The sequence below is a fragment of the Mus musculus genome, chromosome 3, assembly GCF_000001635.26.
Source record: "Mus musculus strain C57BL/6J chromosome 3, GRCm38.p6 C57BL/6J".
In the NCBI taxonomy this organism is placed as follows: domain Eukaryota; kingdom Metazoa; phylum Chordata; class Mammalia; order Rodentia; family Muridae; genus Mus; species Mus musculus.
Window position 1 is genome coordinate 95,109,096 of NC_000069.6, and position 20,442 is coordinate 95,129,537.

Genomic DNA, 20,442 nt, shown 5'->3' on the forward strand with positions numbered 1-20,442 from the left:
AAACATCTGAGCATGGTAGCACACGCCTGAGGTTCCAGCTCCACAGATAGCTAAGATCCCTTAACTTGTTCCCTTGAGTTTTCTTCCCTTGAGTTTTCTTCCCTTTTTCTCCCCCGCCCCCAAATCTTGATTTCCAAAAGAGCCTGGACGATAGGCAAAATATAGCATACCTTTATCTCAGGGGTAAATGTAACCGAAAGGAGGGCTTGGAATGTTTAGGAAGCAGGTATCCTACCCCTCTGTCTCTCTGCCCCAGCTCTTACTCAGTCCCAAGGTGTCCTCTGAGTCACAGGGTTACTCTTCCCTAGTGACATTCCTAGCATAGCAGAACTGGGGTGACTGGGCAAGGTGTGGGAGCTGGGGCAGAGAAGAACGCTGTGGCTTGGTGCTCCTGAGGAAATGGCAAAGGGAGTTCACCAATACATACTTTCAGAAGGGAGGCAATCTGGTGACCTCAAAGAAGGGCCACCCATTCGGTTGTCAGTGCATGTAAGTGTGCTTTATCAAAGCACCTTTTGGGGATAGGGGTGTAGTTCAGAATTAGAGAACTTACCTATCTTATACACTACTCTGAATTTAATCCTTGGCATTAGAAAAAAAAAACAGAAACAAAAATAAAACCAAAAAACAGTAAAAGAATGAATACCTTCTTCATTTAGTCTTTCATTGTTTACCTAAACCTAGCCTATTGCAGGCATTCACATTCGTAGTATAGACAGATACAATCCTTGGCCTCACTTGGGATGTACCTTTGTAGTAGAATGCTTTTCTAGAGTTCCTGAGACCTTGGGTTCCATTCCCAGCAAAGAGGGGGAAACACACACACACACACACACACACACACTCCAAAACAAAAACAAAAACAAACTCTTCCCTTAACCTAGTAGCATGAAACACGGAGAAGACCATAGCAGACCAGTCTATGAGACTGGCAAGCTTGGAGTACATAGAGAACCAGTCTCCAAAACCAAAACTCAGCAGATAGAGGAGCCTGCCATCAAGCCTGGTGACCTGACTTTGACCCCAGATTCCACACAGTAAACGTGGAGAGCCAGTTCCTGCACATTTGTCTTCTGACCTCCACACCAGTGCAGTGGTACATGCTCACACACATGAACACAAACACATAGTTAAAAAAAAAAGTCATACAATTTTTAAAAAGATTTATTTATTTATTTTATGTATATGAGTACACTGTAGCTGTCTTCAGAAACACCAGAAGAGGACATCAGATCCCATTACAGATGGTTGTGAGCCACCATGTGGTTGCTGGAAATTGAATTCACTCAGGATCTCTGAAAGAGCTGTCGGTGCCCTCTCCCAGTGTGTCTGAAGACAACAATAGTGTACTCATATTAAATAAATAAATAAGTACATACATACATACATACTTTTTTTTTTTGAGACAGCTTTTCTCTGTATAGCCCTGGCCGTCCTGGAACTCACTCTGTAGACCAGGCTGGCCTTGAGCTCAGAAATCCACCTGCCTCTGCCTCCCAAGAGCTGGGATTAAAGGCGTGCGCCACCACTGCCTAGCATAAATAAATCTTAAAAAAAAAAAAAAAGTAGGAGCGGAGAAGGGAAAGGAGTTTGCTATGAGGCAGGCCTACTTGGCGCACACCTTTAATTCCATCACCGGGAGGCAGAGGCAGGAAGATCTCTGAGTTCGAGGGCAGCTTGCTTTACACAGGTAGCTCCAGGCCAGCCAGGACTGTAAAGTGTGATCCTGTCTGTAGAAAAACAAACAAAATATCTAGGTAAGGAGGAGGAACCCTGGTACTGTGCCCTAGGCGCTGCCTATGAGTGGCCACAGCAGCCACCAGCCACAAAGAGACTTAAGGTGAAAATAACTAGGACCTCTCGACGCTCGGCTGCTTTTGCTTGCAGACGCTGAACTTCCGTCATTGACGGTCGCCCGCAGGTAATAGTGTCGAGTGCCGATCTGCGAGAACCCCGAGCTGGGCCAGGGGCTGAAGGCGGCAGCGCAGTCGCTGTAGGCGGTATGAGTTTGGCTGGGGGCCGGGCCCCACGGAAAACCGCTGGGAACCGGCTTTCTGGGCTCCTGGAAGCAGAGGAGGAAGATGAGTTCTACCAGACAACTTACGGGGGTTTCACCGAGGCAAGAGCCGGGCCCAGGAAGAGGGAAAGAGAGAGGCGAGGAGAAGGGAAAACCCTGGACAAAGAGGAAGGGGGCGGGGATTGAGAAAGGCTCGGAAAGGCGCTCCGGGCTGGACGGCGGAGTGGAGGGGACTTTGTGTGTGTGTGCGCGCGCGTGTGTATGTGCCTCTGTGTGCGTGTGTGTGTGCGCGCATGTGTGTTTGTGTCTGTGTCTTTGTCGGCTTTGCAATTTTCTTCGGAGTGTGTGTGTGTGTGTGTGTGTGTGTGTGTGTGTGTTTATCGGCTTTACAATTTTCTTGTACGCTCCTGGCTGGATGGCGGAGTCTGGAGGAGTGTGTGTGCGTATCAGTGTCTGTGTCTTTGTCGGCTTTGAAGTTTTCTCGTCCCGCTGCCGAGTTATTTACCAAAAGGAACCTGTCCAGAAACAAACTTAATTAGCACACTCTCCGCCGGGCGTGGTGGCGCACGCCTTTAATCCCAGCACTCGGGAGGCAGAGGCAGGCGGATTTCTGAGTTCGAGGCCAGCCTGGTCTACAAAGTGAGTTCCAGGACAGCCAGGGCTATACAGAGAAACCCTGTCTCGAAAAACCAAAAAAAAAAAAAACCAAAAAAAAAAAAAAAAAAACAAAAAAGTTAGCACACTCTCGTTTTCAGCTTTCAAATCATAGCTTACTGTTTTCTTAGGTGACCCTTTATCGACTAAGAGAATCCCCATTTATTTCCATCATAGAAACAAAATTTCAGTTTACAGTTAGATTTGGTTTATGTCTCATTTTCTGGTTGGTTTTAAGGTCTGTAACAGAATTCGGTCTTTTTTTTACAAACAAGGCTGACATTTGGCTAAATTTTTGTTAATAGAAGCTGTTCAGTGATTGAATATATGTTGTACAACCAGATCAGCATACTATATGTAATTAAATGGTTGTGGTGGATTCCTTGGAAACATTAAAAACTTCCCTGAGGATGGAAATATAGTTTGTAGCTCAGTAGTATATCACTAGCCTAGAAAATGAGTCCTAGATCCTGGATTACTGGCCCCTGGCAGTAAATAAAAACAAGCCCTACCTTGCAGGGCAACTGTCTGGGATCCTAGTCAGCTTAGATACTGTACGATAAAGACTTAAGTTCAAGATAACAGGTGAGAGGTTTGTGTTTTGTTTTTTAAATTGTATTATGTTTGTGTGTCTGCATATGGAGACCAGAGGCAACTTGTAGGAGTTCAGTCTCTCTTTTCATCATAGGAGCCCAAGGAAGCAAACTCAGGTGGTCAGGGTTATACAGCAAGCTCCTTTGCCCACAGAGCCACCCTGAAGGTCCCAGAGTTGTTAAAGACAGGCAGTGCTGGGGAAATAACATTTAAAATGAGGACATTTATAAAGAGCAGACCTTGGCTGGCTGAAGAGTCAGGGAGGAAAAGGAGGGCTCAGTTGGAAAGGCACTGAGGTCCTGGTGTGAAACCTATAGATATGGTTTTGTAGATTGCTATGGAGGATATAGGCCTGAGCTGGATTTGGTTTTGTTCTATGAGATAGGGTTTCTCTACATAGCTCTGACTGTCTTGAAACTCACTTGGAACTAGGTCAGTCTGGCCTCACAGAGGTCAACTTGCTTTAGGCCACCACGCTCAGCTTCTTTGCCTCCCAAGGGACTCTACTCCTGGCCTTATATAGATTTTGTTTGTTCACTTGCTTTTATTTTTAATTTATTTTTTATATTTTAGATTTGTTTATTTTTTATGTATGTTGTTGTTGGCTGCATGTCTGTCTGTGTGAGGGTGCCAGAGCCTCTGGGTCTAGAGTTACAAACACTGGTGAGCTGCCATGTGGGTGCTGGGATTTTGAACCAGTCCTCTGGAAGAATAGACAGTGTTCTTATCCATTGAGCAGTCTGGCCAGCCCTCCTTATACAGTTTTTATTTATTTTTTTGTTTGTTTGTTTTGTTTTTTTGTTTTGATTTTTTTCGAGACAGGGTTTCTCTGTGTAGCCCTGGCTGTCCTGGAACTCACTCTGTAGACCAGGATGGCCTCGAACTCAGAAATCCGCCTGCCTCTGCCTCCCAAGTGCTGGGATTAAAGGTGTGCGCCACCACTGCCCAGTTACATATAGTCTCAAAGCCTAGGTAGCCCTTCTGCCTCACACTCCTGAGTCCTGGAACTGTAGGTATTTGTCACCACCCTTGTATTCCCCCTTTCACCTCCCAGTCAGATTTTGTAAGCCATAGTGAAGCAATAGTAAGCAGTTTGACTTCTCATTTAAAGGTCTGAAATGAGGCATCAAAGTTCCATCATTAACTTTTTGGTTAAAAAGATTTCTCTAGTGCTGGTAGTCTTGGGGAGGTAGCACAGGAAGATGATCTCTGGTTCCAGGCCATCTTGACTGTGTTTCCAGTTCCATCTTGACTCAGCCTTACAGACAAACAAACCCTAATGAGTAAAGCCTAAAGAGGGCAAGGGCAGAAAAGAAATACGGACAAGGGCTGGACTGGGGAGGACACTGCTATTCCGGGGTAATTTGCTTAGCTTAGCTGGAGGTTCCAGCTCCCAGCACTACGGAATGGAGGTGGGTATGGGACAGTGTTAAGTAGGGTTGAAGGGAAGTTTTTGAAAAAGAGTGGACAGGACTTTATGACTAACTGGGAGCCACTATGTACACAGCTTTAATAAACTAGTTTAAAATAGATCTCTCTCATCCTTCCTCCAAGGTTCATTTCCTATTCCTGTCGTTTTATGAGTCGCTATTTAATACATGCACCTCATGCTTCCAGAAAGGATATATAAAAAGGCTTACAATGGAAACAAAAATTAGGAATAGTAAAAGTAGAAAAGGTGCCGAACAAAATGTATTTTATTAATGTGTGAAATTTTTAAATAATGAGTAAAATTATGTACATATTTTTAAATCAGAAGTAATTTTGCCGAGAATCCATGTTAAAATGGAAATAGCATTTGATGGCTGTGAGTTTCCTAGCAGTCAAACTAAATTTGTTATGACTGAAGTATACAGTATATTCAAGAAAGACAAATTGGGCTGGAGAGATGGCTCAAAGTTAAAAGAGTACTGACTGTTCTTCCAGAGATCCTGAGTTCAATTCCCAGAAACCACATGGTGACTCCTCATAATCATCTGTAATGGGATCTGATGCCCTCTTTGGGTATGTCTGAAGACAGCTACAGTGTACTCATATAAATAAATCTTTTTTTTTTTTAAGGATTTAAAAAAAAAAGTCAAATTTATTTAGCATTAAATTCCAGGGAGAATTTCTTATTATATGAGGTACAACTAAAGTAATCAGGGGCTTGATAGAGAACATTCTCTTGCTGTGTATTAAAGGACCCAGTGCTATAACAGTAAATCCATAGTGCCCTGAAAACACTAAGACTAAGCAGTAACATAGTAGGAACTTGATCTCCCCTCTGGTGATGTGCCTTAATACAAGAGTAGAGCTGAGAGAGTTCATGTGTTCTGAGTCTCTTTCACAAACAGTAGTTAGGAAGCGTAGTGGTCGTTTGTGCTGGCTAGCTTAGAATTTCAGCCATTTGTTATTTGCTTGCTTTGACAGCATGTGTACCCAATCCATTGGTTGTGTCCCTGCTTGAAGACAGAGCATATGCTTGAGATTCTGCCCAAGCCTGTTGACTTCCCCTTCGTCCAGTGACACCTCCTCCCAGGGTAGCTGCCATTGAAACTTTAACTCTCAGGTTGCACATCAGGCCTTTCTAACTCTTAATTCCCATAGCTTTCTGCAGTATTCCATGGACATACCCCAAATTTCAGTGGATCCCATTATCCATAGAAGTATTCCAATATTTTTCTTTCCCAGTGCTCATGAAGGAGGATACATTCTCTCGGCAGCTGTACCTTCAGAGTGATGGTCAACAGTGAGACAAGGCAGATGAGGTAACTGAGCCTCTTGGCCTACAGATTAGGTCATAAGTTTTTTGGCTTTGCCATTTAGATTTCTGTGTAGAAAGCCTGGAGTAGAGAGGTGGCTCAGCTGCTAAAAGAACACTTGCTGTTCTTGTCAAGGACTTGGGCTTGGCTCCTAGCACCCACATGATGCTAAACAACCATCCATCACTCTTCATTCTAAAGGATCTGATCCCCTCTTCTGTCCTCCTTGAGCACACACCCACACATGCACATACATACATGCAGTCAGAACACTCATCCACATACCAAAAAATGTGTTTCTCCATTGAAAAAGGTGTGCAGCTGGGCGTGGTGGCACATGCCTTTAATCTCAGAGGCAGGTGGATTTCTGAGTTCGAGGCCAGCCTGGTCTACAGAGTGAGTTCCAGGACAGCCAGGGCTACACAGAGAAACCCTGTCTCGGAAAAAAAAAAAAAAAAAAGAAAGAAAAAGGTGTGCGCCTCCTTTTGACTCTTACAGGCCTAGAGAAGCATCCACTGTTAGAAGGAGGCTGTGACGGAGCTAGAGCAGTCAGCTAGCAGGCGTCTTTTAAATGTTTGCCATCTTTTTACAGCGGAGGGTTTATGTGCCACACCTACATGTAAAAGTCAAGGGACAACTTGAAGGAGGTGTTCTCTCTCCCAGGCGGGCCCTGGAATCAGGTGTCAAGTTTCTTTACATGCTGAGCTGTCTCACTGGCCCTAACATGGCTTCTTGGCAGGAACAAGCTCTCTGCTTGTGTCTAAATCCTTATTCTATGAATGTGCTGTGCGTACCTGTCTGCCTTTTCACCTACCTGTAATTCACTCTTCCGTCTTGGCTGTTTTGAACAATACGTGTGTATTAAATCAAGGCTTTTCTCCTTTTTGTCCCTCAGAGTGATGCAGCAGGTTCAGCAAGCTGCACTTTGTTTAGATCCGGCCCACTACCTGTGTTAATAGAGCAGTATATAGTTTCCCTGCTGGGTATGGTAGCAGGCCTATAATCCCAGCCCTTGGGAAAGAGACACATGAGGATCAAGAGATCAAGGTCATCCTGGGCTCCATAGAGTTTGAAGATAGCTTGGGTAAAATCTGTTTTTATTAAAACAAAACAAGGGGCTAGAGACATGGCTCAATGGTTAAGAGCATGTACTCTCTTTCAGAGGACCTGAGTTCAGTCCCCAGTCCCCATGTCAGTTAGCTCACAATAGCCTTTAATTCCAGTGTTGGGAGCTGATGCTCTCTTCTGAACTCCAGAGGGATCTACACTTAGCACGTGTGCACACTTGCATGTGCCCGCGCGCACACACACACACACACACACACATAAGCACATGCATGCATGCACGTACATATAAGTAAAATAAAAATTCTAAAGAAAAGAGTTTCTGTTCCTTTGGCTTTTTTTTTTTTTTTTTTTTTAAGATTTATTTATTATTATATCTAAGTACACTAGCTGTCTTTTAGATACACCAGAAGAGGGCGTCAGATCTCATTACGGATGGTTGCGAGCCATCATGTGGTTGCTGGGATTTGAACTCAGGACCTTCAGAAGAGCAATCGGTGCTTTTAACCACTGAGCCATCTCTCCAGCCCCTCCTTTGGCTTTTTTATAAAGAAGTAATGCCTTAAAGCTTAGACCTGTTACCCAACCAGACTATTCTGATTTGCTTTCTTTTTTCTTTCTTTTTTTTTTTTTTCTATTGTTTTTGAGACAGGTCTCTCTGCATACATAGCCCAGGCTGGCCTGGAACTTACTATGTGGACCAGGCTGACTTTACAGAAATCCCCCTCCTCTGCCTCCCTAGTGCTGGGATTAAAGGTACCTACCACCATTTCCAGCTTGTAACTTTTTTTTTTTAAACACTGATAGAGATTGAACCCAAGGTCTACTCTACTGTAGAGCTATAGCTCCAGCCAAGAGTGTAGCCTCAGACTCATGATTCTTCCTGGAATGTGCCACCCCATTTATTTGTCTTTGTTTTTATTTATGTGGGTTTTTAAAAAAGGATTTAGTTTTCCTTTATGTATATGGATGTTTTACTTATGGTGCACCAAGTGCATGCGTTGCTTATGGATATCAAAGAAGGGTATGATCCCGTGGAACTGGAGTTATAACTGGTTGTCAGCAGCCATGTAGATGCCTAGAACTGAGCCCGGGGCTTCCCAAATTGCAGTGCCATCTCTCTAGCCTCAGTTTTTGTGTTTTTGTTACAGGGTTTCATGTTCTGCAGACTGGCCTCAAACTGGCAACATCACCAAAGATGACTTTGAACTTCTTTTTTATTGTTGTTTTTAGTGTATTGTTTATTTTTATTTTATGTGCATTGGTGTATGTCTGTGTGAGTGTGTCCAAACCTGGGTCCTCTGGAAGAACAGCTAGTGGTCTTAACCCCAGAGCCATCTCTAGCCCCAGTGACTTTGAACTTGTGACCCTCCTGCTCCCACTGCCTTAGCACTGAGATTGCAGTTTTACAACATTGCACCCACTTAATTCAGTGTTGGAGGTTGAACCCAGGGCCTCTTTCGTGCTAGATAAACATTGTTCCAACTGAGCTATATCCTCAGCCCTTATTTAGGTTTTTGGGACCAGCATCTCTTATACCCTCTGTTAACCAAGGAATTTTATATCTATTTCCCTGTGTCACAACTTATTTGGTTGATTTTTTTTTCTTTCTTTTCCATATAGAGTCTCATTGTAGCTTATGCTGTCCTAGACCTCACTGTGTAACCTGGGCTGCCCTCAAATTTACTGCAATCCTCTTGCTAGGCCTCCTGAGTGCTGTATTATAGTCATGAATCATCATGACTCATGGTCCAGCTACAACTTCTTTTCATTGCAGTGTCCTATTGGTCAGTAAATGAGGGCAAACCACATTCAGAGCCTTTAGATCCCTAGTAATTGACGTGGAGTTTTATAGAGGTCAATCTCCAGTAACACCAGGAAACAGTGGTACTAAGCTAAGAACCGTCAACTGGGAAGACTTTGTCTGTGGGGTGTGAAGAGCCAAATAAGAAAGAATTGGATGGGCCTTATCAGGGGAGTGAATTGATCCACTTCCTCCTCAAGGAACATTAACGGAGCCATGGCCGGCCAGCTCTCATCTCCCTGTATCCTCAGGAATCTGGAGATGATGAGTATCAAGGAGACCAGTCTGATACGGAGGATGAGGTAGACTCTGACTTTGACATTGATGAAGGGGATGAACCATCCAGTGATGGAGAAGCGGAAGAGCCAAGGAGGAAGCGCAGAGTCGTCACCAAAGCCTATAAGGTAAGAGGACATGGTTTCCTTGGTCTTGTTTAATTTTTTCTTACAGGGTGGGCTGGAGGTGGGGGTTGTTTGTCTGAAACAATGTCTTGCTATGTAGAACAGGCTGCCTCAAAGGAAAGGAGTCCAGCCTGCCTCTGCCCACCATGTCTTGGGGTTTAAGCCCCAGCTCTGCCTGGCTTAGGTGTGTTCTCCTCCTCATGCTGGGTGCTAATTTTCTCGGATACAATCCTCACCTCTTATTTTCCGGTGTCTGTTTCTAACTTGTCCCCAGGAGCCTCTAAAGAGCTTGAGGCCTCGCAAGGTCAGCACCCCAGCAAGCAGCTCCCAGAAGGCCAGAGAGGAGAAGACGCTGCTGCCACTGGAGCTCCAGGACGATGGCTCTGACAGTGAGTTTACGTCTGCAGACCCTGAGGTTGATAATTGTTGATTCTAACGAGAATCCTCTGTGTGTGTGTGTGTGTGTGTGTGTGTGTGTGTGTGTGTGTGTGTGTGCATGTGTGTGCATGTGTGACTTTAACCCCTTCCACCCCCAAAAAAGAAAAGAAAATGAAGCTAGAAATGTGCCGGCTATGGTGGTGCAGCTCTGATTCCAGCCCTCCAGAGGCAGAGGCCCGAGGAGCTCTGGGTTCCAGGTCAGACTGGCCTACAGTGAATTCCAGGACAGCCAGAGCTGCACAGTCAGAACATACATTTTTTTAAAAAAAAAAAAGTAGAAATGAATTCAGAGCTTTCTTCCCATCTCACTATCTGCAGGCCGCAAGTCTATGCGTCAGTCTACAGCTGAGCACACACGACAAACGTTCCTTCGGGTTCAAGAGAGGCAAGGACAGTCCCGGAGGCGGAAGGGTCCCCACTGTGAGCGACCACTAACCCAGGAAGAGCTGCTCAGGGAGGCCAAGATCACTGAAGAGCTCAACTTACGTTCACTCGGTCAGTCTGGTTTGGGGAAAATAGGTGCATGAGAAAAGCTGAGACCTAGAGGACCAGAGAACTGGAAACTTGTAGCAGAATAATTAGAAAGTTCATACTTACTATCCCCAGCACTGGGGAGTGCAAGCCAGCTTGGCCTGCTTCACCAGTTCTCGCCTCGCCAAGACTCTGTAGAAGGGGCTTTGTCTTGAAACACGAAAAACACACAAAAAGAAGAAATGAGGCTGTGTAATAGGAGAGGGATCAGGCAGTTAAGAGTGTCTGAAGTAGCCAGGCATGGTGCTCATACTTTTAATCCCTGTGCTCAGGAGGCAGAGACGGGCAGGTCTATGGGTTCAGGACAGCCAGAGCTACACAGAGAAATCTTTATCTGGAGTCTTGGTGGGGTTGTATGTATGGGGAGGGGTGTCAGCGTGACTGAGTTCCAGTTAGTGTAAAATAACAATTGCTTGGTTGGTTTTTCCTGTTTTGAGAGAAAGCAATATCGCCTAGTCAAAACAGGCCAGACATAGTGGTGGAGATCTGTGATCTCAGTCTATGGCAGACAGAGACAGCAGAATCAGGCATTCAAGGCCTTTCTGGATTGTATGAGCCTTGACTCTAACGGGAAATGTCTAAGTCAGGGAGAGATTTCTAGGCGGGCTCTGACCAGGCTTGAGAGGACCGTGTCCACGTGGAGGAACAGCACAGATCTGTGGTTCATTTAGAGATAAAGGATCAGAGTACTGTGATCTGTTTACTCACTAACAGATACGTATTGAGTCCCTGAAACAGACATGTTGAATCTTTCATGGTCCTGATAATGTGTAGCTAATGTGAGTTACTACTGCCCTTCATGATGCAACAGCTATAACTGATAGTGAACTGATAGTGTGCCACAGGACCTAGCAAGGGACACAGTGGAGCCAGCCATGGGAACTGAGGGGTTACATAGAAATGCCTGAAAAGAAGAGTCACTTAGTTTAGCTTTTTGTCCCTTGAGAATGCAAACTTGGGCTGGAAACATGGCTCAGAGTTCCTTCCAGAGGTCCTCTGAGTTCAGAGCCAACCACATGGTGGCTTACAACCATCTATAATGAGATCTGGAGTCCTGGCCTGCAGGCATGCAGGCAGGCAGAATGCTGTATACATAATAAATAAATCTTAAAAAAAAAAAAAAAAAAAAAAAAAAAAGGTCAGGTAGTGGTGGCACATGCCTTTAATCCCAGCACTGGGGAGGCAGAGGCAGGTGGATTTCTGAGTTCAAGGCCAGCCTGGTCTACAAAGTGAGTTCCAGGACAGCCAGGGAAACACAGAGAAACCCTGTCTCAAAAAAAGAGAGAGAGAAAGAGAGAGAGAGAGAGAGAGAAATACAGACTCAGCTGGCAATGGTTGCACACACACTTTTTTTTTTTTTTTTAAAGATTTATTTATTATTATATGTAAGAACACTGTAGCTGTCTTCAGACACACCAGAAGAGGGAGTCAGATCTTGTTACGGATGGTTGTTAGCCACCATGTGGTTGCTGGGATTTGAACTCCGGACCTTCGGAAGAGCAGTCGGGTGCTCTTACCCACTGAGCCACCTCACCAGCCCCGCACACACACTTTTAATCTCAGCACCTGGGAGGCAGAGTCAGGCAGATCTCTGAGTTCCGGGAGAGCCAAAGCCACACAGAGAAACCCTGTCTCAAAAAGCCAAAAAAGAAACAAAGAAACAAAATCACAGGACAGAGCCCAGAGAGCTGTGATAGCTCAGCAGGTAAAGCAGTTGGTGACAGCCTGAGTTTAATTCTTGGAATCCACACGATGGAAGCCGAGAACTGACCCTAGCACATTGTCATCTGACCTCTCCACACATGTGTTCATGTACATACACTCTTGAAAATACATATGTGTAATTTAAGTAGATGACAGGCCAGAGTGTGGGAAAGGAAAGCTGACCATTCTGTCGTTTCTCCCTTCGATCCTGCAGAGACCTATGAAAGGCTGGAGGCTGACAAAAAGAAGCAGGTTCACAAGAAGCGGAAGTGCCCTGGGCCAATAATCACCTACCACTCAGTGACGGTGCCGCTTGTTGGGGAGCCCGGCCCCAAGGAGGAAAATGTGGACGTGGAAGGGTGAGTGAACCCCGTGCCCCCGGCTTCTCTAGGAGTTTACTTTTCTCACTGCACACATTCAGACCTCAGCTCATTCCTTCCCTCTGCTGGCTGCCAGCACCAGGTAAGTAGTCTCTGAGCGGGGAGTGAGGATGATCAAAGAGAAGACAGCAGACACAGGACAAGAGAGGGGTCTGTCAGTGAGTACTGTAGTAGCCCAAGTGTAATGCGTGTAGCCTTCTGATACCGCAGTGTCTCAGGATATAAAACTAACAAGCTAGCAGAAACAATTGCTGCCATGTATATAGGGTATCTGATCTCATCCTGAGGCCTCCCTGTTCCTTCCTCCGAGGTTAACAGAATGTTTACCTCTTCCTCTCAAGCCTTACGTGTATCTCTTCCTAACGTTTTATGTCAGCAGGCCAGGAAATCTGGCAGCAGACCCTGACCTGCCTTGACTCTGCCTGGCGGGCAGACTTTTACTCTACTTGAGAAGCAGACAAATGGCTCTGACACTTCCTGTTGTTTTGTTTTGAGTTGGTCTTACTCTGTAGCTCTGGCTGGCCTGGAACTCCTTATATAGCCCAGGCTAGTATTCATGATCTACCCGCCTCTTTCTCCTTAGTATTGGGGTCACAAATGTGAAGCATCATGCCCAACTTTTTATTTTATTTTATTATTTGTTTGTTTGCTTATTTATTTATTTTATTTTAATGTATATCAGTGTTTTGCCTGCTTTGTCTGGCCTGGTACCCATTGAAGCCAGAAGAGGGTGACATATTCCGTGTAACTGAAGTTACAGACGGTTGTGAGCCACTGTTTGAGTGCTAGGCCTCAAACCTCTATCCTGGGAGAGTAGCCCAGCTCTTAACTGCTGAGCCATCTTTCCAGCCCCATGGCCTGGTAAATACTGAGGTCACAGCCAGCAAACCTAGCCTACCACCTTCCTTTGTCTGTCTCCGCAGCATTTTGTGACTTTTCTCTTGCCCTCAGCCTTGATCCTGCTCCTACAGCCTCTGCACTGGCTCCACATGCTGGGACCGGGACTGGAGCTGCCGCTGCCACCCCTCCTGCTCACTGCTCTCGCACCTTCATCACGTTCAGTGATGATGCAACGTTTGAAGAGTGGTTCCCCCAGGGGCGACCCCCGAAGGTCCCGGTGCGGGAGGTCTGCCCAGTGACCCACCGTCCAGCTTTGTACCGGGACCCTGTTACAGACATACCCTATGCCACTGCTAGAGCCTTCAAGATCATCCGTGAGGCGTACAAGAAGTACATCACTGCCCACGGACTTCCACCCACCGCCTCGGCGCTGGGCCCCGGGCCCCCACCCCCCGAGCCACTACCTGGCTCTGGGCCTCGAGCCTTGCGTCAGAAGATTGTCATCAAATAGAGACACCTGACCCCTAGACAGTCCCTCTCCTGACCTGGCTCTCCACTCCGCCCTCCCTTCTGCCAACCTTCGCCCTTGTTTCCCTCAGTTCCTCCCTAGTTCATTTCATTTACTTGTGCTCTTCATTTTTTTAATCTAATAAAATGGTAAAATCCTTTTTGTCTGATGTGTAAGGTTGGGGCAGAGGCAGGGGGATTTCTGAGTTCGAGGCCAACCTGGTCTACAGAGTGAGTTCCAGGACAGCCAGGGCTAAACAGACAAATCCTGTCTTGGAAAAAAAAAAAAACAAATAAATAAATAAATAAACCACAAGTTCTTGCTAATTTATCCAGACTAATTTCAGACTCCTGGGCTCAAGCAAGCCTCCCATGTCAACCTTCCAAGCGCTGGGCCTAGAGGGGTAAATCACTGTTCCTGCTCTGTCCTTTTAAGTAGCATGTATTTACTAAGTAGTGGGTGTCATAAAGATGCCTGCACTCATGTCTATCATTTTTATTACACTTACCTGGGTTATCCATATTTAACTCTCTTAGTCTGTCTTAGTCAGGGTTCCTATTCCTGCACAAACATCATGACCAATAAGCAAGTTGAGGAGGAAAAGGTTTATTCAGCTTATACTTTCCACATTGCTGTTAATCACCAAAGGAAGTCAAGCAGGTCAGGGAGCAGGAGCTGATGCAGAGGCCATGGAGGGATGTTACTGGCTTGCTCAGTTTGCTCTCTTACAGAACCCAAGACTACCAGCCCAGAGATGGTCCCACCCACAAGGGGCCTTTCCCCCTTGTTCACTAATTGAGAAAATGCCTTACAGCTGGATCTCATGGAGGCATTTCTTCAACTGAAGCTCCTTTCTCCATGATAACTCCAGCCTGTGTCAAATTGACACATAAAACCAGCCAGTACATAGTCTCTTAAATACCAGAACAAAATCCTTACACTGAGTGTGTGTGTCTCTGTATGTGTCTATGTATACAACCACGTGTCGGGTGGTGCACCTATGCAGAGGCCAGGCAGGGTCATCTGTAATTCCACCTATCCTTTGAGACAGGCTCTCTTTCTGAACCTGGGCTCCTGTTCTCTAGGCTATCAGGAGCCAGCAAGCCCCCAATGTTCCTGTGTCTGCCACCCTGTTATGCTGTTATGTAGGTGCGGGGACCTCACAATTGTGCAGCAGTCTTAACCACCTGAGACCTCTCTCTCTCTCGTTTTTTCAGGACATGGTTTCTCTAGCCCTGGCTGTCCTGGAACTTGTTCTGTAGACCAGGTTGGACCTTGAACTCAGAAATCTGCCTGTCTCTGCCTCCCAAGTGCTACGATTAAAGGCATGTGCCCCCTCTCCCTTTTAAAAAAGTTAAAAAGGAAAAAAAAATTACTACAAGGCTTTGAGCTCACCATGAAGTTCATGCTGCTCTCCGTCTTGTAGCAGTCCTATCTTAGTGTCCCCTGTCAAGGGAATTCAGGTGTGAGGCACAATGGCTGTTACATTGATACATCATCTTCTATTCAGTGCTTTGAGCAGAACTGGTACCCTACCGTAGGAGTCATCTGATTCTCCACTGGAGGACTCTGCTTGCAGGGAAAGAGGACATGTCATGGCTGATACTGGCCACTAGAGGCTCTCAGGGCTGGGCAAGGTATGGGGTCTGTGTATATGTGATCTCCCACCACTCCCCACCTGGCCAGAGCTAAAATAATAAAATGCTGAGCTCACTGTTCCCCCACGCTCTCCCCCGGCACCAGACTCCTCCTGCTGACCGGACAGTGTCCCAGTAGAACAGACGGACCAACTGACAAGGGGAGGTGAGAGGTGACCATTGGGACTGGTAGGTGGGAACAAGGGGTCTTACGGGTGAGAGCCTGGTGGGAGATGGCAGAGTGGGCCTAGGGGAAGAGAGTTGGCATGTCTCTGCTGTGTCCTGCCGCCGATGTTTCTGTCTTGACTCTGTAGCTGCCTTGTCAGTGCCTCACGCTCAGTATCACCTTCCATGTTGAGTGTGGTATGTATTTAGAGCTTGACTGTTTTTCCCACTGAAAGGTGGTGCAAGTTTATCATCCCACCTCCTCATTTAGAAGACTTTTTTTTCTTCTTCTTCTTCTTTTACCCAGGGTTCCAGTGTCACCTTTCTGGTGACAGATTATGGGAACCGAATGCCTTCTGAGGCCACACTGCCCTTCCCCCAATCTGGAAGTGCCCCAGCTTCTAAGCCTTACTTTCCCTTCTGATTTAGACTTTTAGCAAACACAGAAAGTGAGGTCTTGGTCCTTGACAATGAAGGAGGGAGTGAGGGTGTCATTAGAGGCAACCACTCTAACCCAGTCAAGCCTCCTTGCTTACCAGTTTCCAACAGGCCTGGGTAATGGGGAAGAAAGGAGGAATTTTCCTGGAGCTCTCTGCCTCCCCCTCCCACCTTTCAATAGGAACTGGGCGTGGAGCCAGCTGTGCTGGCAGGGCCTCCAGCAGCTGTGTCAGGGCAAGAGACGTTGCCGGGTAAGGTTGTAGGGGAGGGTGCTACCAGGATTTCTCCATCGCACGGTGGGTGGATAGACCCAGCCTGGAGACTAGAATCCCCATCTAGAATGGCTAGAAAGTGCAGGGACTAGGAGGGAAACTAACAGTGAACTATCTGATTTTCCCATCCCTGGCAGACTCTAGTCTCTAAGGTCAGTGTCCTAACTATGGCTGGACTTCTTGTGCCCTCAGTGTCCACATCCAACAACTTTTCTCATGTCCCCCAGGCTGTGAGTGTCACACCGTGGGGAAGGGGTAGGGGCCACCATGTCATCCTATCAGAAGGAACTGGAGAAATACAGAGACATCGACGAAGATGAGATCCTAAGGACCCTGAGCCCTGAAGAGCTAGAACAGCTGGACTGTGAGCTACAAGAAATGGATCCTGAGGTAGGAGCACAGGCCAGGGCATCCCTTTGTATGTGGGAAGGAGTGATTCTAGGTAGCTGAGAACAAGACATGAAATCCCAAAAGGACCAGGGAATATCTGTCTGGAGAGTGCTTAATTTGTTCCCCAAAATTCATCCCTAAGAACATGCTCTTGCCAGCTGGCCTGAGACAACGTGACCAGACAAAGAAGAGTCCAACAGGGCCACTGGACAGAGATGCCCTATTGCAGTACCTGGAGCAACAGGCGCTAGAAGTCAAAGAGCGTGATGACTTGGTGCCCTACACTGGCGAGAAGAAGGGTATGGGCACCCTAACATCTATGCCTCCCAGGAGCCAAATGGCTGTCTCTTGTGCCTCCCTGCTAGCTATTCTCCCTGTCTCCAGTAGCGATCTGTCAGAGACTCAGTCTTGATGACTACATGCTAATTTGTTCTCTTCAGTTTTTTGATTTTTGAGATAGGATCTCCTTGTGCAGCCCGGGTTGGCCCTGAACTAGCAGTCCTACTACTCTAGCTTGCCAAATGCTGAGATCACAGACATCTGCCAGCACACCAGCCTGTCCTCTTCAATCCTTAGGAGGGAATGAGAGGACCAGAGAGTCCCTGTACAACATTCAGGCTTTCTGATGTCACTAGTGATCCAGTCTGACCCCATATGGAAAAGATAGAGAAGGTGGAGCCACCATCTTGGAAGAAACCACCTCTGCCTGAACAGTCCTTCATCTCTCTATCAGGAAAACCCTTTATTCAGCCTAAGAGAGAAATCCCAGCACAGGAACAGATTACGCTGGAGCCTGAGCTGGAGGAAGCGCTGTCCCATGCTACAGATGCTGAAATGTGTGACATTGCAGGTGGGCAGCCGCCGGTCCTTGAAGGTTGGGGATGGGGCTTGTGGCATCTTGACATAGGACTAGGAAAGGCCTGAGCCAGAACACGATGTCTCAGAAACCTTCTAGCAGTGGATTCTCTATGTAGTCCTGGCTGTACTAGAACTCACTCTGTAGATTAGGCTGGCCTCGAGCTCACAGAAATCTGCCTGCTCTGCCTTCTGAGTGCTAGGATTAAAGGCATTCACTATCACTACCTGGCCCAGGCACATTTCTTTTCTTTTTCTTTTTCTTTCTTTTCTTTTCTTTTCTTTTTTTTTTTTTTTTTTTTTTTTTTTTTTTTTTGGAGACAGGGTTTCTCTGTGTAGCCCTGGCTGTCCTGGAACTCACTTTGTAGACCAGGCTGGCCTCGAACTCAGAAATCCACCTGCCTCTGCCTCCCGAGTGCTGGGATTAAAGGCATGTGCCACCACGCCCAGCTTGGTTTTTAACTTTTCTTATTCCCTTGTACATTGGCTCATTCAAGAGCAGCCTTACAGGGGCTGGGAAGGCAGATCAAAGTGGAGCTGTTCTGCCTGAAACTGGCTGAGGATCTTCCTTCTCTGTAGATGGTTCACCCTCTCCTCTCGAAGCTCCTTAAGGGCCTCCTGGGCCCTCTCATGTGTTAGAAGTCACTGCCTTGGCAGGTTTATGGAAGAGACTCCTGGAGCTGAGGGAGGGTGAGAAACTCCGCATGAGTGGAAGACCAGGCTCTAAAACTGCTTTAGCAAAGAGAGGCAGGAGGCAGGGCTGTGCAGGTACCTCACCTCCTGTGTCCCTCTGCTTCCCCTCACCAGCCATCCTGGGCATGTATACACTGATGAGCAACAAGCAATATTATGATGCCATCTGCAGTGGAGAGATCTGCAACACAGAAGGCATTAGCAGTGAGTGTACTAGGAAGCATGGCCGCCCTCACCCCCGAGCTGCCACGGGCAGCTGAGAGGTTGCAAATGTGAGACATGGTGCATGAACGTTTAGAGGGCTAGTGGGGAGGTATGGTGGGGGATATGTTGGGGTTCCCTTTCTGCTCTGTTCCTCATCAGGTGTGGTACAGCCTGACAAGTATAAGCCAGTACCAGATGAACCTCCAAATCCCACAAACATTGAGGAGATGCTAAAGAGGGTACGGAGTAATGACAAAGAGCTGGAGGAGGTGAACCTCAATAATATCCAGGTATCAGACTCCCATCCCCATAGAAACAGGAATAGCTACTGACCAACGAGGGTTCGCAGTTCACCATCCCTTGTGCCCCCTCAGGACATCCCAATACCTGTGCTAAGTGACTTGTGTGAAGCAATGAAAACCAATACCTATGTCCGGAGCTTCAGTCTGGTGGCCACAAAGAGTGGTGACCCAATCGCCAATGTAAGGCTAGCTGACATCCCCAGTCCTCTTCCCATACCCTGGCATGCACCCCCTGGCAAGGGCTGTCTTAAGGGTCACGTGGGGGGGTGCTATCCCCATCATGTTTTCTTATGGCAGACCTCAAAATCCCCCTACCCTTACTCCTGGCTCACAATTCTGCAGGCCCGAGGTCATTCCCACCCCCCCGCGCCCGTCACACACACACACACACACACTAAGCTTCTCTAATGCGCTCCATCCCACCGGCAACTTACTCAGTTCCTCAAGCAATTTCCTCCTGCTCCCATTCTGTCTCTCCACAGTCACCTGTGGAACTGGCCCCTTCCCCTAACCCTAACACAAGTCCCTACCACCCAGGCGGTGGCTGACATGTTGCGTGAGAACCGCAGTCTCCAGAGCCTGAACATTGAGTCTAACTTCATCAGCAGCACAGGGCTCATGGCTGTGCTAAAGGCAGTTCGGGAAAATGCTACTCTCACTGAGCTCCGTGTAGATAACCAGGTTAGCATTCCCTTCCCCTGGCTGACATTCAGCTAGCACCCATTGAGTTTCTCCCTGGGAAGCTTATTTTCTGAGGGAAGGGAGCCTGCACTCTCTTCAAGCCTCTTAACTTCCCAGAGACCCATGGGCCGGGGTGGTGAACTGCCATTCATATCTGATGGCTTTCACCTCTCCATCCATCCTCCAGCGCCAGTGGCCTGGTGATGCGGTAGAGATGGAGATGGCCACTGTGCTAGAGCAGTGTCCGTCTATTGTCCGCTTCGGGTACCACTTTACACAACAAGGACCACGAGCTCGGGCAGCCCACGCCATGACCCGGAACAATGAGCTGCGTGAGTAACTAGACCCCGTGCAGAGAAGGCAGGTTCGAAAGACACACTCGGTAGCAAATGCTTGGGTGGTGGCAAACATGAGTGGAGCTGAATAACAGGGAGACAGACAAGTCCTTCCCCAGATACACACCTATAGAGAAGGTAGGGGTGGGGAGCTTGGCATGATTGTACCCCTAGAGTCCCTTTATTTTCAGGTGTGTATTCTTGACTTTGTTTTTTCAACATGAAACGGGCCCATCAGATGGCACGAGGCAGCACCTTATGAGTCTGCCCAAGGAAAGGAAAGAAACGCACCCTTGCCAAAACAACAAATGGAGCTCTGTTTACGGCTCTTCCTTTCCAGGTCGTCAGCAAAAGAAGAGATAACATCACCCTTCCTTTTACCAACAAGAGATGAGAGCCTGGGACGCACAGATCCTCATCTCTCTCTCCTTTCCTGTAAATAAAATCCCTTTTGTTCACGCCGCCTGTCTCCTTGCCTGGATTGGGGTGGGAATCTTGGCGCTACCCTCCAAGGGTTACTGCCAGTTCATCAAGAGATTATTTATACTCTGGGGATCAGCAGGCAGGGGTTCAGGTTACCAGGAGAGGGGGAGCTCTGTCCGTTGTGTTCCCCATAAATCTGCCAAAGGCTTTAGTCTCTCAGCAGGGTACTTGGCCTCAGTCCTCTGTGACAAAGCTGTAGACAGAGGTGGCCAGAGCCCCTTAGTGCCTAGCCACAGTGTGATCTGTGAGAAAAGGACTCACTGGAGGCGGGGAAGGAGTCAGACTCCATGAAGGGCAGCGACCTCTT

General features: G+C 47.2%; 2 protein-coding genes across 9 annotated transcripts; both read left to right on the forward strand.

Annotated features, from left to right (window-relative positions):
• Nucleotides 1-1,946: 1,946 nt before the first annotated feature.
• Nucleotides 1,947-13,956, forward strand: Vps72 (vacuolar protein sorting 72). Of its 3 annotated transcripts, none has more exons than XM_030252547.1 (7): nucleotides 1,952-2,119; nucleotides 5,939-6,015; nucleotides 9,130-9,282; nucleotides 9,554-9,668; nucleotides 10,036-10,212; nucleotides 12,167-12,311; nucleotides 13,284-13,839. In XM_030252547.1, exons 5-7 carry the CDS (start codon nucleotides 10,047-10,049, stop codon nucleotides 13,681-13,683), a joined length of 711 nt encoding a protein of 236 aa, XP_030108407.1. In that variant the 5' UTR covers nucleotides 1,952-2,119; nucleotides 5,939-6,015; nucleotides 9,130-9,282; nucleotides 9,554-9,668; nucleotides 10,036-10,046; the 3' UTR covers nucleotides 13,684-13,839. The 3 variants fall into 3 exon arrangements, with proteins under 3 accessions (NP_033362.2, XP_030108407.1, XP_030108408.1); XM_030252548.1 differs by having other exon boundaries at nucleotides 1,961-2,119; nucleotides 9,079-9,282; NM_009336.2 differs by lacking the exon at nucleotides 5,939-6,015 and having other exon boundaries at nucleotides 1,947-2,119; nucleotides 13,284-13,956.
• On the forward strand, nucleotides 13,704-20,114 carry Tmod4 (tropomodulin 4). Of its 6 annotated transcripts, XM_030252671.1 has the most exons (11): nucleotides 15,027-15,317; nucleotides 15,424-15,506; nucleotides 16,420-16,582; nucleotides 16,725-16,881; nucleotides 17,316-17,432; nucleotides 18,245-18,334; nucleotides 18,494-18,624; nucleotides 18,709-18,816; nucleotides 19,174-19,317; nucleotides 19,505-19,649; nucleotides 19,993-20,113. In XM_030252671.1, exons 3-11 carry the CDS (start codon nucleotides 16,460-16,462, stop codon nucleotides 20,013-20,015), a joined length of 1,038 nt encoding a protein of 345 aa, XP_030108531.1. In that variant the 5' UTR covers nucleotides 15,027-15,317; nucleotides 15,424-15,506; nucleotides 16,420-16,459; the 3' UTR covers nucleotides 20,016-20,113. The 6 variants fall into 6 exon arrangements, with proteins under 6 accessions (XP_017175125.1, XP_017175126.1, XP_030108531.1 ...); XM_017319636.1 differs by having other exon boundaries at nucleotides 13,704-15,317; nucleotides 15,424-16,582; XM_030252670.1 differs by having other exon boundaries at nucleotides 15,027-15,506.
• Nucleotides 20,115-20,442: the final 328 nt, after the last annotated feature.